General features: G+C 44.8%; 1 protein-coding gene across 1 annotated transcript in view; it reads left to right on the top strand.

Moving 5' to 3' along the window:
* BICRAL (BICRA like chromatin remodeling complex associated protein) overlaps positions 1–15,585 on the top strand; it is a 75,306-nt gene that overhangs the window by 42,413 nt on the left and 17,308 nt on the right. The window contains exon 5 of the mRNA XM_077764822.1: positions 1,488–3,167. Within this exon, the coding sequence (XP_077620948.1) occupies positions 1,488–3,167 (1,680 nt within the window). The remainder of the gene's footprint in view (positions 1–1,487; positions 3,168–15,585) is intronic.

Genomic DNA, 15,585 nt, shown 5'->3' with positions numbered 1-15,585 from the left:
TCGACATGGATGATTTTTATTTACCAACTCTCCCCCTTCCATGTGAGTATTACTTCTGACTTTCCAGACTGCCTCATTCAGTATGCATTTATTGGGAATTTCTATTACATCATGTCAGGTAGAGTAGAAATTTTTTTTTCAGTAGAAATATTTTCCAAGGCCTGAAAAATATGGCTGTTTAAATCTATGGTCTGTTAACTTGTACATTGTAAAAATATTAAACTGTGTCTGACCATTCAGGAGATAGGCATTGTTGTCTCGATATTGTTACGCAAAAAACAAAAAACAAAAACAAAAACCTCTCCTTGCTTTCATTTGCTTTCCCCATTTCCTTTCGGATGACTCCTCAAGTCCCACGATGCTTGTTCCACTTCAACTGTTGACTGAATGAGGGTCAAGTGAACTAGTCTTTGCTTTTCTGCCTGGTTCTTCGCATCATATAGCCCCCAACACCTTACGAGGCTCGGGCTGAACCTCACGCTTTTGCAAGCTGGAACTCTTATTCTTCATTGACCCATTTTTCATTTTTTTCTTCACCTTTTTTTAAATGTTCAGTGACCTTACAATACTTAATGAAATTTACTGTTGTAACTACTTTTAAGTTATAGTTCCATAGCGTGAAGGACATTTGTGTTTTCCCCAGCTGTTGATTCCGTATCTTTTCTTTTATAATTTCAACACGTCCCCAGAAAAACTGCTAGGCAGTGGAGTGTATCTCTTTTATCATGTTCAGTTCTCTTCCTATGCCTGTGTGGTCTCTGGCTGGAAAGCCCATTCCTAAGGATTCCTTGAGGACAGAAACTAACACACAAGTGGGTGCTTGATGACTAAAATGTTGACAGACTTTTACTGTGGAACAGAACACTGAAATCGTTTTGAAAACGGCATAATAATGCTGATTCCTTCTAAGAAATCAAATGACCACTCACTTGTGAGGGAAGCTTGTTTTTGTCTGGACTAGTCTCGCCTGGGATGGTAGGGATTAAACCTAGACACGTTCTGAGAAGCCCTGAAAAACAGGGCTGGATCTGGGATCCCTTCTGGACCCCTAACAGAACAACACCCAGAACTCCCAACACTTGCTTAGATTCCTGTCGTGCGAAGGACTAGACACGGCTATTTCCTGGACACTTACACACTCTGGGCCGAGTCTCACGCAAGCCCTGGACCGGGAGCAGTCCTGAAAAATAAAGTCTGTGTCAGTATCTGAAAAAATGGAGCTAAACTCCAGGCAGTCATCAGTATGGTCCTGTTACGTTATCTATTTTCTATGAACTAATTTACCAGAGCACTGAATGTGTCACAGAAATAATGTTAAACATCATCCCTGAGGAAATACAGTATCAGAATAAGCTGAGCACTTAGAAGAGCTGTCCTGTTAGGCTTTATTCTATCCAAAAGCAAGGCTGGTATCATGTTGTTTTAACAACTTCTTTCAAAGGTTAGACATGCCAGGTAACACACTGCTTATATTTTTTTTTTTTTAGAATGCTGATCCTAAGTCATCCCTCAAAGCTGTAAGCAACCAGCTTGGAGAAGGGCCCAGTGATGGACTGCCACTTTCAAGTAGCCTTCAGTTTCTTGAAGATGAACTTGAGTCTTCTCCTCTTCCCGATCTCAGTGAGGACCAACCTTTCGACATTCTTCAGAAATCCCTGCAGGAGGCCAACATCACCGAGCAGACCTTGGCAGAAGAGGCATACTTGGACGCCAGTATAGGTTCAAGCCAACAGTTTGCACAAGCCCAGCTTCATCCTTCCTCATCAGCATCCTTTACTCAGGCTTCTAACGTTTCGAATTACTCAGGTCAGACGCTGCAGCCTATAGGGGTGACTCACGTGCCTGTTGGAGCCTCATTTGCAAGCAATACAGTGGGTGTGCAGCATGGCTTTATGCAGCACGTGGGGATCACCGTGCCCAGCCAGCATCTGTCGAATAGCAGTCAGATCAGTGGTTCTGGTCAGATACAGCTGATCGGGTCATTTGGTAATCAGCCCTCCATGATGACTATTAATAACCTAGACGGATCTCAGATCATATTGAAGGGCAGCGGGCAGCAAGCCCCGTCAAACGTGAGCGGCGGGCTCCTGGTTCACAGACAGACCCCCAACGGCAACTCCCTGTTTGGGAACTCCAGTTCCAGTCCCGTAGCACAGCCTGTCACCGTTCCATTCAACAGCACAAACTTCCAGACGTCCCTGCCCGTGCATAACATCATCATACAGAGGGGTCTCGCACCCAATGCAAATAAAGTCCCGATTAATATCCAGCCAAAGCCCATCCAGATGGGTCAGCAGCACACATACAACGTGAACAATCTGGGGGTGCAACAGCACCACGTGCAACAAGGGGTCTCCTTTGCGTCTGCCAGCTCCCCCCAGGGCTCCGTCGTCGGTCCGCACATGTCTGTGAACATCGTAAACCAACAGAACACAAGGAAACCGGCCACCTCGCAGGCCGTGAGCAGCGCCGGGGGCAGTATCGTCATTCACTCTCCCCTGGGCCAGCCTCACACACCCCAAAGTCAGTTCCTCATACCCACAAGCCTTTCTGCCAGTTCCAACTCGGTTCACCACGTCCAGACCATAAATGGGCAACTGCTTCAGACTCAGCCTCCTCAGCTCATCCCTGGCCAGGTGGCCTCAGAGCACGTCATGTTGAACAGAAACTCTTCCAACATGCTCAGGACCAACCAGCCCTATTCTGGACAGATGCTGAGCAACCAGAACGCTGCCGTCCAGCTAGTGTCTGGGCAGACGTTTGCCGCCTCGGGAAGCCCGGTGATTGTCAATCATGCCTCTCCTCAGATAGTTGGTGGCCAGATGCCCTTGCAGCAGGCGTCACCGACTGTACTACACCTGTCACCTGGGCAGAGCAGCGTGTCCCAAGGGAGACCTGGCTTCACCACCATGCCCTCGGTGACCAGCATGTCAGGACCTAGCCGGTTCCCTGTCGTCAGCTCCTCCAGCACAGCCCATCCAAGTCTCGGGTCTGCGGTTCAGTCAGGTGCATCAGGATCAAACTTTACGGGGGAGCAGCTGGCCCAGCCAAACAGGACTCCAGTACCAGTCAGTGCGCCTCATCGTCTTCCAGTCTCTTCTTCCAAATCGACCAGCACCTTCAGTAACACCCCTGGAGCAGGAACCCCGCAGCAGTTCTTCTGTCAGGTACGTCTGCTCTATCGCACGAATGTCGGGACGGTAACGGAACGGGAAAATGGACTGTGTATTTCACGGCACAATTTCTGTCCTAAACTCCCAATGTATTCATTGACAATTTTCTTTTTTTTTGTAAGTTTATTTATGTATTTTGAGAGAGAGAGCAGGAGAGATACAGTGAGAAGGAGAGACAGAATCCCAGGCAGGCTTCACGCCATCAGCAAGGAGCCCAGTGTGGGTCTTGAACTCACCAACTGTGTGTGAGCTTATGACTTGAGTCAAGCTTCACTGACTGAGCCACCCAGGCGCCCCTCATTAACAATTTTCAATTTGTGATTGATTGCCTTTTCTCTTCCTAACTAAAAACTTTTTTTTTTTTAATTTGAGAGAGAGTGTGTGTGCAAACGGGGAGGGGAGGCACAGAGGGAGGGAGAGAATCCTAAGCAGCCTCCATACTCAACAAGGCTGATACTCAACAAGCCCTGATACAGGGCTCGATCCCACAACCCTGGGATCATGACTTGAGCCAAAATCAAGAATCAGACACTCAACTGACTGAGCCACCCAGACGCCCCCTTAACTAAAAAATTTTCATCCATCATAGCATTGTGGTTCGGAGTAGGGCTCTAGAGTCAGACTTACGGATTTGACTCTAAGCTTTGAGTTTTAAAACTGGATACCTTTGACTTAGTCATTCCACTAAGAATCCTAAGGAAACAAAGATTATTTATTATCAAGGATATTCAGTGTATTACTTTCGGTATCAGAGTGTGTGTGTGTGTGTGTGTGTGTGTGTGTGTGTGTGTTGAAATAATGTCAGTGAAAGTTGCAAGAATAGTACAAATAATTGTCATATACCTTTCACCAAGATTCTCCAAATGTTAACTTTTTACTACCTTTGTTTTATCCTTCTCTTTCTCTCCCAATGCCCCCCCCACACACACACACACAAAATTTTGAGAGTAAGTTATAGGCATGGTGCCTCCTTACCCCTAAATACTTTGGGCTTCAGTGTGTATTTTCTAAAATCAAACATTTTCCTACATAACCGTAGGTAGTACAGTTATCAAAACCAAGAAATTAGCTTTAGTACAATGTTTTCACCTAATCTATAGACCTTATCCAGATTTAGTTGATCTTCCCAAGAATGCCCATTACAGCAAAAGGGGGAAAATTATATTGTTTTGTTTTTATGGTCCAGGATCACAGTCTAATTTTGTCATCATGTCTTTAAATCTGGAACAGTTTCTCCATCTTTCGTTGTCCTTCATGACCCTGATATTTTTGAAGAGTACAAACCAATTACTTTGTAGAATGTCCCTCAATTCCCATTTCTCTGCCGTTTCCTCATGATGAGTTTCAGGTCATACATTTTTGGTAGGATTGCCACGGAAGTTATACATTGTCATCATGTGCACTTGTCCCATTCCCGGTGGTGTAAACTTTGAACACGTGCTTAAGATGGTGTTAATCCTTCTTAATAAGTTCCTTCTAGGAGATACTTTGACACTATGTAGGTATCTATTCGCTCATCGAACTTGCACACACGTTAAATTTCCATTGATAATTCCTGACCGAATCCATTATTATGGAATCCGCTATTGCTGTGATGGCCACCAAATAGAGATTTTCTAATTCCATCATTTCTTCTACATTAATTGTTGGCATTCTTCTCTAAGAAAGCATTTCCTTTTCCTCCTTTATATATAGGTTTGTTTCTATCAGTATGGACTCAGAGGTTCTTATTTTATTCAGTGGGTTATAAATTGTTGTAGTCACTTATCTTGATGCTCAAGTTACTTTGATGGCCATTGGGCACTCCTCCAAATCGGCTGCTGGTCCCTCTGACACATTTTCATTGTGCCTTGAGCACTTTCTTCAATTTCTGGCAAAACAAGATGTTCCGTGTTGATCTTTTTGTGACTCGGCCCTGGAACCAACCATTTATTTAAGGAGCCTCATTCCTTCTAGTAGAGAACAGTAGTTAGAAACCATGGCCTGAGCACTGCGTGTTCAATGCTACTGACCTGGGACTTACATATACAATATATAAATATATTGTATATGTATGTATATATATATATTATATATATATTTACAGAGATCCAACGTCTGTAGCTATTTATGTATCAGTCCGTATTAAAAGCAATGGGTTCCTGGGGCGCCTGGGTGGCTTAGTCGGTTGAGCGTCCGACTTTCGCTTAGGTCATGATCTCACGGTTCGTGGGTTCGAGCCCCGCGTCAGGCTCTGTGCTGACTGCCAGCTCGGAGCCTGGAGCCTGTTTCAGTCTGTGACTCCCTCTCTCTCTGGCCCTCCCCTACTCACGCTGTCTCTCTCTCTCCTAGAAATAAATAAAAAACAAAAAACAAAACAAAACAAAGCAAAAAAAGCAATGGGTTCCTATTGATACTTCCTATTCTAGTCCAGGACCACTGGGTTCATTACTCAGTTCTCTTTCTTTTCCATTTCCAAACATCTTCCATGTTTCCTCTTTTCTAGCAGTAAGAAAGGCCACTCCACAGTGTATTTACTTATTTGCTCAATCCTCGAATACACAGAAAATAGTCTCAGAATTCCTATTCCATACCACCATGAAATGCAAACCTACTGATGAGACTTCAGCATCAGTCTACAGTTCTGTCTTTAGCCTAAAGGTATATAGTCAAAATACTGTGTTCTAAAGTTACTTGGGTTAGTACTTTTCCCTCCTCCCTTGGTGTAGTTCATTTGAAATATGAATCTACTTATTCATTGTAGGAGTCTTTCCCCACCACACTTATTGATTATATCTGTTTAATTTCTTTTGAATGTGTAACCCATTAGAATGGTCCCAGAAGTCAGGGCTCTTCAGAAAGTGTACCTGGAGCTCCTCACTCCACCCTTCTCCCACCCCTCCATCCTTTCCTGCCAGTTCTCAGCCACCTGTACATTCACCGATCTCGTTCGTTTCTAGTTATTTACCCTACATTTATTTTCACACAAATGAGCAGATATGTGTGTTTTCTTATTTCCCTTCCTTTCTTTTCTTTTTTTAGTGTTTTAATTTATTTTAGAGAGAGAAAGTGCAAGTAAGGAAGGGACAGAGAGAGGGAAACAAAGGATTCAAACAGGCTCTGTACCAACAGCAGTGAGCCCTAAATGGGGGGACTCAGCAACTGGGAGATCATGACCTGAGCCAAAGTCAAAACGCTCAATCAACTGAGCCACCCCGGTGCCCCACCTTCCTTTCTTATTCAAGTATAGCGTGCTGTAGGTACTCTTCTATACTTTGGTTGCTAAAAAGTTTTCTGAAAACCCAAATGTCTAGGGGCGCCTGGGTGGCTCAGTCGGTTGGTTGAGTGTCCAACTTTGGCTCAGGTCATGATCTCATGGTTCGTGGGTTTGAGCCCCGTGTCGGGCTCTGTGCTGACAGCTAGCTCAGAGCCTGGAGCCTGTTTCAGATTCTGTGTCTCCCTCTCTCTGACCCTCCTGTGCTCACGCTGTCTCTCTCTCTCTCTCTCTCTCTCTCTCTCTCAGAAATAAATAAAACATTAAAAAAACTTTTTTTAATTTGAAATATTTAAAATGTGCATTTAAATGTATAATAAAGAGGGACACCTGGCTAGCTCAGTCAGTAGAGCTTATGACTCTTGATCTCATGTTCATGAGTTCAAGCCCCACATTAGGCAAAAAAAATTTTTTTAGTAAATGTATAAGACTGGATAAACTATTTGTTTTCACTTGTCGAAAAATGATGGGGAGAGATATGTTGAATTAGAAAACAGAAAACTCAGTGTTATAAAACACCCAGAAATTTCATCAGAAAGAAATGCAATTTGACATTAACAGCAGTTCTCTGGATAGTAGAATTATAGATTATTCTCACTTTACTTCTGGTTTTAAAAACTTGCCCCACACAGGAGACATGATAGACAGCATTTATCAAAGCATATGTATGCATTTTTAAAAATAAGTAAAACATGCAACTGATAAAAACTTAAGACAGTTCCAAGAGAACTGAGAGTGAAAAATAAGTCTTTCTGCCAGTCCCCAAGTCTCTCTCTGAAAGCCAGCCACTGTTCCTAGGTTCCCTCTCTCTACTGTCCCAGGGATAGCCTCTACACATACAGGCACAGATACCGCGGACACCTGCTTAACCCTGCAACACGCCATGGGTGTTTTTACCAAATTACATAATTTGAGGATTGTTTTTATATCAGTATGTGTTGATCTGCTTTATATTTGCTGTTATTAGTTATATGTAATCAGCTACAACATAATCTCTCTCTTTTTTCACCTGTGTGACAAATAATGCCTTGAAAAGGGGGACGGGGAGAATCTCTCTGACTCCCAAACGTTTCAGTTTCCCAGAGGTAACAAGAAGCCTCCACGGGCGGCTCCAGGGTCACTTTTTGTGACTCTTGCTGCCAAAAAGTATTGGGAACTAGGTCAGTTGCATCATGCATTTTGGAGTAAGGAGGACACAGCCTCAGAGGACGCACAGTTAGAAAAGTAACGCCGAGGTGTCATCTAACATTTAAACCCCCGGAACGGGGCGCCTGGGCAGCTCAGTCGGTTAAGCGTCTGACTTAGGCTCAGGTCATGATGTCACAGTTTGTGGGTTCAAGCCCTGCGTCGGGCTCTGTGCTGACAACCAGGTCAGCGCCTGGAGCCTGTTTCAGATTCTGTGTCTCCCTCTCTCTCTGACCCTCCCGTGCTCACACTGTCTGTCTCTCTCTTTCAGAAATAAAACATTTAAAAAAATTATTTAAAAAATAAATAAACTCACAGAACATCCAGAAACACTTAGAGTGACTCTTTTTTACTTTATAATTTCTGTGTAAAGTTTCTGTATAAATTATTTTATTGAATGTTGGAATTGGGGCGCCTGGGTNAAATAAACAAATAAATAAATAATTTAGAATGTTGGAATAAACAAAAACACCGGGGCGCCTGGTTGACTCCATCAGAAGAGCATGCGACTCTTTCCGATTGTTTTCAAATTGTTAAGCATGTGACTCTCGATCTCAGGGTTATGAGTTCGAGCCCCATTTTGGGTGTAGAGATTACTTAAATAAAAAAATATTAACAACAACAACAATACCATTAGCAGGGACTTTCCATATTTGTTTGTTTGGGGAAATTTAATTTAGCAAGGTTTGATCTTATAAGGGTTCGTTCTAGAGCAGAATAAATATAAATTTTATTTGGTTGTGGTATAGAAAATACATGTATTTGGTCAAAATCCAAAAAAGTGCTGAAAGGTATATTCTGTAGTGAAAATTTCCCTCCTTCGGACCCCCAGCCACCCAGTTCCCTGCAGGCAACCAATGTAACCAGTTTCTTGTAGAGTGAACATAAGTCCCCACCCCACCTTTTGTGTTGTGAAAATTTCCCAAAGCCACAGAAACATTGTAAGGGTACAGTGAACCCATTCACCTAGGTTCACCTATTGTTTATGCTTTGCAACATTTACTTTATCTGTGTGTGTTTCTCTCTCCCTCCACACACACACACACACACACACAGACACACACTTTTGTCTCTGAACCATCTTGAAAGTAAGTTTCAGACGTCAACACCCTTACCCCTGAATACTTCACCAGCTATTTTAGTAAGAACAAGGGCCTTCTTCAACGCAGCCACAATATCACAATGAAAAAAGTTAACATTAATACACTGCAGTTGTACCAGATTTCTCCCCGTTGACCCAATAATTTCCTTTACAACAATGTTTCACTCCAGACTCCAGTCAGAGAGCACTGCCGTCATCTATTGTCACATGTCTAGTCCACAGCAACCACACCGTTTGTCTTGTACAGTGGCCTCAGCGGGGAGTTCTCTGATCGTGTCCTCATGATCGGAGTCAGGCTAAACCGTTTTGGCAAAGACACGAAATGTTGAGTTGTCCTATTATTGGTGTGAGCACTTGGCGAAAGTGGCTTCTGCCAGGTTTTTTCTCCTCCAGGCACTCAGAGGGACCTTTTTTCCCTTCGTAAAGCAGAAATGATCTCTAGGATGGTGCTTTGGGACCATGTGACCGTCCTCTTTCCCAGTCTCTCATCCAGTGATTTGAGACTCCATCAGCTCACCTGGATATCACACTGGTGGTTGCAAAATGGTGATTTCTAATTGAGTTATCCTATCTATAGTTATTGGCTGGGATTTTCCCAGAAAGAAGAGCTCTCTCTCTCTGTCTGTCTCTCTCTCTCTCTTTCTGAATAACACTATGAACTCACTTTGGGTGTTTTTGTTGTTGTTGTTTGTTTGTTTGTTTGTTTTCCCTTCATTTTTAAACTTTTTATAATGGGGAACTTTATTTTTATTTATTATTTTAGTTTTTTAATATAGTTTATTGTCAGATTGGTTTCCATATAACACCCAGTGCTCATTCCCACAAGTGCCCTCCTCTATGCGCATCACCTCCCTTCCCCTCTCCCCCACCCCATCAACCCTGTTTGTTCTCAGTATTTAAGAGTCTCTTGTGATTTTCCTCCCTCCCTCTCCTTCACTATTTTTTCCCCTTCTCCTTCCCATGGTCCTCTGTTAAGTTTCTCCTGTTCCACATATGAGCAAAAACACATGGTATCTGTCTTTCTCTGCCTGACTTATTTCGCTCAGCATAACACCCTCGAGTTCCATCCGTGTTGCTACACATGGCCAGATTTCATTCTTTCTCATTGCCATGTAGTATTCCATTGTATAGATAAACCACATCTTCTTGACCCATTTGTTAGTTGATGAACACTTAGGCTCTTTCCATGATTTGGCTATTGTTGAAAGTGCTGCTATGAACATTGGGGTCCATGTGCCCCTATGCATCAGCATTCCTGTATCCCTTGGGTAAATTCCTAGCAGTGCTATTGCTGGGTCAGAGGGGAGTTCTATTGTTAGTTTTTTGAGGAACCTCCACACTGTTTTCCAGAGGGGCTGCACCAGTTTACATTCCCACCAACAGTGTAGGAGGGTGCCCGTTTCTCCACATCCTCGCCAGCATCTAGAGTTCTCTGATTTGCTCATTTTAGCCACTCTGACCGGTGTGAGGTGGTATCTCAGTGTGGTTTTGATTTGTATTTCCCTGATGAGTGACGTTGTATGGGGAACTGTAAACATGAACAAAAGTAAACTAAATAGTGCAGTGAGCCCCTGTGCACAATTTGCTTCAATGCTTACCAACTCATGGCCTTTATTGTCCATCTGTCCCCAGCTAAATTCACCCACCCCCCTGCCCAACATAATTGTGAGGCTAATCCAGACACAAATTCATCTGTGATAGTTTAGTGCCTATCTCTAAAAGATCATGTATTCTTTTTGTGGTTAATGTTGCATTCTATTGCTTTCATTATTCTTTTTGATGCCTAAAAACGCCCTAAATGTGGTCAGTGGAGGCCTGCTAAAGAAGGCTTCTGTACTTTTGACACGGCCGCATCTACTTTGAGAATTCCATGGCCCAAGAGGCTGTGGACACGTCTTCCGATTACCGTGCCTCAAACCTGGAATCAGCCATTTCTCCGAAGAGCCCTGTCAACTGAAATCCCTGATGCAGAGAATAATTTACAGGATTTATACTTTCTTGTAAACAGATTAATAGTCAAAAGTCAGTAATTAAAGGAGGCAATTTACAAGAGTTTAGCCTATCAAATGCAAATAAACATGTTAATTTAAGCCAAATCTCCGCAGATCACTAGTAGATTTAGTAGACCGTAAATTCCTCGAGGGCAGCACCCACCACGCTTGCAGGTGTTGCCATAGTGACCACCCAGCCCTCCCCCCCTCCCCCCCCCCGCTTCCTTTTCCCTCCAGCTCAGCCTGACAACCTTACTGTGGAACCACTGGATTTTCAGACACCCAGTCTTCAAAATCTAGGTGGTGTTTTTTCCTCTCCTTTTATACTTTTAATAAGTGACTAAATCCCACCGATTGGCCTTTGAAGGTCTCACATCTATTCTTTCCAATAGTAACAAAAATAACGATTGTATTGTTAACAACGGGTACATGCTATCCATATTATTGCTAATCCTTACCTTGGGGCTACAAGTAGTTACTGTAGTAGTTACTGTTTCCTACACTGTTTCCTACACTTCTCTTCACAGTGTAGGAGACAGAGGTTCAGAGTGTGATCAAATTGCTTAGAAAGGCAGACTGTACCTGCTAGCTGGCTATACCGTACTCTTTCCCATTTCTCTCCTTGTCCGCACCCTTACCCTGAACTAGACTTTAAGGGGGACTGCAATGGGAAAAACAGAAGTCGGATTAGGAGTCAGAGCTCACTTGTGGGTCTTCCTCTGGCAGGGATGGGTTCTGTGATCTAAGTTTGCATCTTAAACGCTCTGAGCCCTAATTTTTACTTCTCTAAAATGAGGAGCCCTAGCCATGCAATCAGATTGCCTGGGGAGCTTTTTAAAAATATGGATGCCTGAGCCTCTCCTCCATAAATTCTGATTTAAATGGTCTGAAGAAAGGACTCTAAGCATCAGCATTTTTCAAAAGTTCCCCAAGTGAAAGTGATTCTAAAGAGCAACCAGGGTGGAGAACCACTGGGCTTAGATGATTTCCAAGGCCCATTCTGAACCTACCACGACAAGTGTAGCAATTATCTGGGTGATTAATTTGCCTTCTGCCTCTTCCTAAAGGCAGATCTCCACCACATTAATCTTCCTAAAACATTTGCTTGGTGACCTGAGATTCCCAATTGCCACAGGAATTGCCACAACCCCTTGGCCAGCAGTTAAGCTTCTCTTGTCAGAAACCCTCCATTTTAGCCAGGCTGACCCCTCTCCACCTCCCTGACTGGCCAGACTCATTGTGAGCCCCATGTCTTTACTGACATGGGTATTCATCACACATGCTTTCCTAGCAGATAGGAATGCTCCCTGTCCTTCAGGCCCCCACCCAAAACCTCTAAAAAAGAATGAACTTTTTTCCAGTGTCCTCAGATCTCTTCTCTGCACCTTCTGTTCGTACTGCTCACCAAGTGCATAATCACTTACTGTGCTAAATGTTTCCTTTCTTCCTTCCTTCCTTCCTTCCTTCCTTCCTTCCTTCCTTCCTTCCTTCTTTCCTCCCTCCCTTCCTTCCTTCCTTCCTTCAACGGTATTTTAGAACCTACCATGGCCAGCCCTGGGCAAACTCCCAGGACTACACCAATCAGTAGCAGAGCAGAAGGCAGACAGAGAAGCTGACAGCCACAGCACACTGTTTTAGATGCTCTGGTAGAAGTAATCTGATAGATTACTAGTTTACCAGGCTGCCTGGGTGGCTCAGTCGGTTGAGTGTCTGACATCGGCTCAGGTCATGATCTCACAGTTTGTGAGTTTAGCCCCGCGTCGGGCTCTGTGCTGACAGCTCGGAGCCTGGAACCTGCTTCACATTCTGTGTCTCCCTCTCTATGCTCCTCCCCTACTTATGCTCTGTCTCTCTTTCTCTCAAAAATAAATAAACATTAAAACATTTTTAAAAAGAAGGAATCCAGAGCACCCGGCTCAGGAAAGACACCTCTAACCCAGATGGAATAGTTGGGGAAGGTTTCCTCAAGATAGTGATTTCTGATGGAGACCTACTAAGGGAAGGAAGAGTTTACCCAGAAGGTAGCAAGGGCCTGAGTGACAAATGTTCCAGTGGTGAGAACATCAGCGCAAAGCCTGGGACAGAAGAGACCATGATACTGAGGAGACAGGAAAGCAAGTTCAAATGAGATGCAGCAGATTTAGGTGGGAAAGGTGAGCAAGGACCAAATCATACGGGACCTTGTCTGGCACGTTAAGAGTCGGTGTCATAATCTAAGCATGAACTACCAATGCCCTACACCAGCTTGGTGCCACTAGAGATTGTGGGGATGGAATGGTTTCGAGACAATTAGGTTAGATAGACCTCCCAACTGACTACCTATAGTGGAGAGATAAGGCTGACACTCTGGACAGTGACACCAAGTTCACTGAGATAGAGAGCATGAGAAGGAGTTGTGGTTTGAAGGGAAGTGATGAGTTCAGTGTGGGATGTGTTTGCCAAGCCTGACAACCCGTATGATAAACAGCTATCTGTACCAAAGCACGGGACCAAAATGTGAACTCCAATGAGACTGACCAGCAGAGAAATTGTAACTGAAGTGGTAGAAATGGATGAAATGGATCAGGGGTAGCGTGTGAATAAAGAAGAAGTTGCCAGAAGAGAGCCCCACAGCACCTCACTATTTAGGAGATTAGACACAGAAAGAAGAGTCCACAAAGGAGACTCAGAAGGTTCCAGAGAGGAGGGGCGCCTGGGTGGCTTAGTCGGTTAAGCGTCCGACTTTCGCTTAGGTCATGATCTCGCGGTTCGTGGGTTCGAGCCCCGCGTCGGGCTCTGTGCTGCCTGCCAGCTCAGAGCCTGGAGCCTGTTTCAGAGTCTGTGCCTCCCTCTCTCTCTGACCCTCCCCTGCTCACGCTGTCTCTCTCTCTCTCTCTCCTAGAAATAAATAAAACATTAAAAAAAAAAAAAAAAAAAAAAAAGAAGGTTCCAGAGAGGAGGAACCAATAGGGCCCAGTATTCTGGACTCTAAGAAAAGAGAATGTGACAGGCAGGAGGACAGAGGTCCACAGAGTGAAGTATCACTGAGAGGCCAGTGGAGGTAAGGATTGGGATGTTCCTGACGGAGTTAGCAACGAGGAGGCAGCTGTTGACCTTGGTAAGACTTGTTTCCATGAAGTGTCAGGTGCGGGAGCCAGAAAGACTGAAGTAGACCAGGGAGGTCAGAAAACTGAAGGTAACTGATAGCTCCAGGAGGTAGGGCCAAGAGACTTCGTTTTCTTTTTAAGATACGGGAAAGGCCTGAGCATTTTTTCAAGGCTGATGGGAAGAAGATGGACATGAATTCCAGGGCACTGGTGGGATTCTTTGTAGAAAGGAGGAGGGATGCCTCTGCCTTTGTAACGAGAGAAGCAGGAAAGGAAAGGAGGAAAGGAAAGGTCGGGTGGGGATGCAGGTAGGGGTGTGGCTGTGGCGGTAGAGAGTGGAATGCATTTGCACCTGGCTTACAGATGTGACGACAGTGAAATAGCATTCAGTGGAAAATGAGCAAAGGAGCTGGCTGGGGGAAAGAAAGGCCTCTGGACAGGGGTGAGGGCCCAGCTGAGGTTGTAGGCCAGCCAGGTTTGGGTAGGCCTGGGTGAGTTCTGGATGGTGAACTCCCCGAGGGCAGAAACCATGTTGGTGTCCTTCAGCTGCCTTCTCTGCGGGTACCCTGCCACTGTGGACATAGCCGACACAGCTGACATCAGGTACCTTGGGTTGCAACTCCCGGAAACTCACCCTACCCCTGGGGGGCTCAGTCGGTTGAGCATCCACTTCAGCTCAGGTCACGATCTCACAGTTCATGAGGTCGAGCCCCACATCGTGCTCTGCGCCGACAGCTCAGAGCCTGGAGCCTGCTTCGGATTCGGTGTCTCCCTCTCTGCCCCTCCCCCACTCACGCTCGCTCTCTCTCAAAAATAAATAAACATTAAAAATGTTTCTAAAAACCAAACAAATTCACCCTTACACATTTAGCAAAACAGGAGAATGTTCAGGAAGTCTAGTGTAGCTCCTTATAAGGTCAGAAATCAGACTTTCTGCCATTCCCTCAGCCTTTTCAAGATAGCGTGGCCCTCTACCTGCCCTTCATTGTTCTCTCTCACTCTTCCACTCCACCAAAATGGCCACCTTGGGCCAGCTTCCTGTTATTATCCAAGCATGTAACACAAACTGGCAAATGCTGCGGTTTCCAGAACTTAGCAATGCATCAGAATCAGGTGGAGAGCTTTTTAGAATTTTAAATTCCTAAGCCCACATTGGACTTCTGAATCTTGTGGATAGAACCCAGAAACTTGGTATTTCAGAAGCTCCCCAGGTGATCTGGATGCACCCAGTCTATAAACCTGCATTTGAGAACCACTGCCTTTGGGTGTCCATTCCCCACCACCATTGAAACTCCCAGGAGAGTCTGAATGACCCACCGGGGCTCAGTAAGCCATAGCCAGAGGAGCATGGTCATGGGCGACATGAGGTAACCATGCAGGGCCTCTGCTGCTCTGTGCAGGGCCTTTGTTCAAATTAAGAAAAAGTGCCCCTCTGAGCCAAAATAGAAAAAGATACCCCTCTGGGTAAACTGCTCCATTGGCAGGCTTGGCACTTTTATCTAATTTAAAATTTTTTTTACACAGAGAGCAGAGGAGGGGCAGAGGGAAAGAGAAGGACTCTTAAAACAGTCTCCATGCTCAGCATGGAACCTGACGCGGGGCTCCATCCCACAACCCTGGGATCATGACCTGAGCCCAGATCAAGAGTCAGACACTCAACTGACTCAGCCACCCAGGGGCCCCAGGCTTGGCATTTTTAGATGGAAGAGAAAGTGCCCCTTCCTTTCCTGAAGTTTAGCCCTCAGTGCCTCTGGCAGGTAACACACTTATGTGTCTTCTCCAACCATAAGAGCCC

The sequence above is a fragment of the Crocuta crocuta genome, unplaced genomic scaffold (assembly GCF_008692635.1).
Source record: "Crocuta crocuta isolate KB4526 unplaced genomic scaffold, BGI_CrCroc_1.0 scaffold44, whole genome shotgun sequence".
NCBI lineage: Eukaryota > Metazoa > Chordata > Mammalia > Carnivora > Hyaenidae > Crocuta > Crocuta crocuta.
Note: the sequence above shows the minus strand (reverse complement) of the source record. Positions and strands in the feature narration are given on the sequence as shown.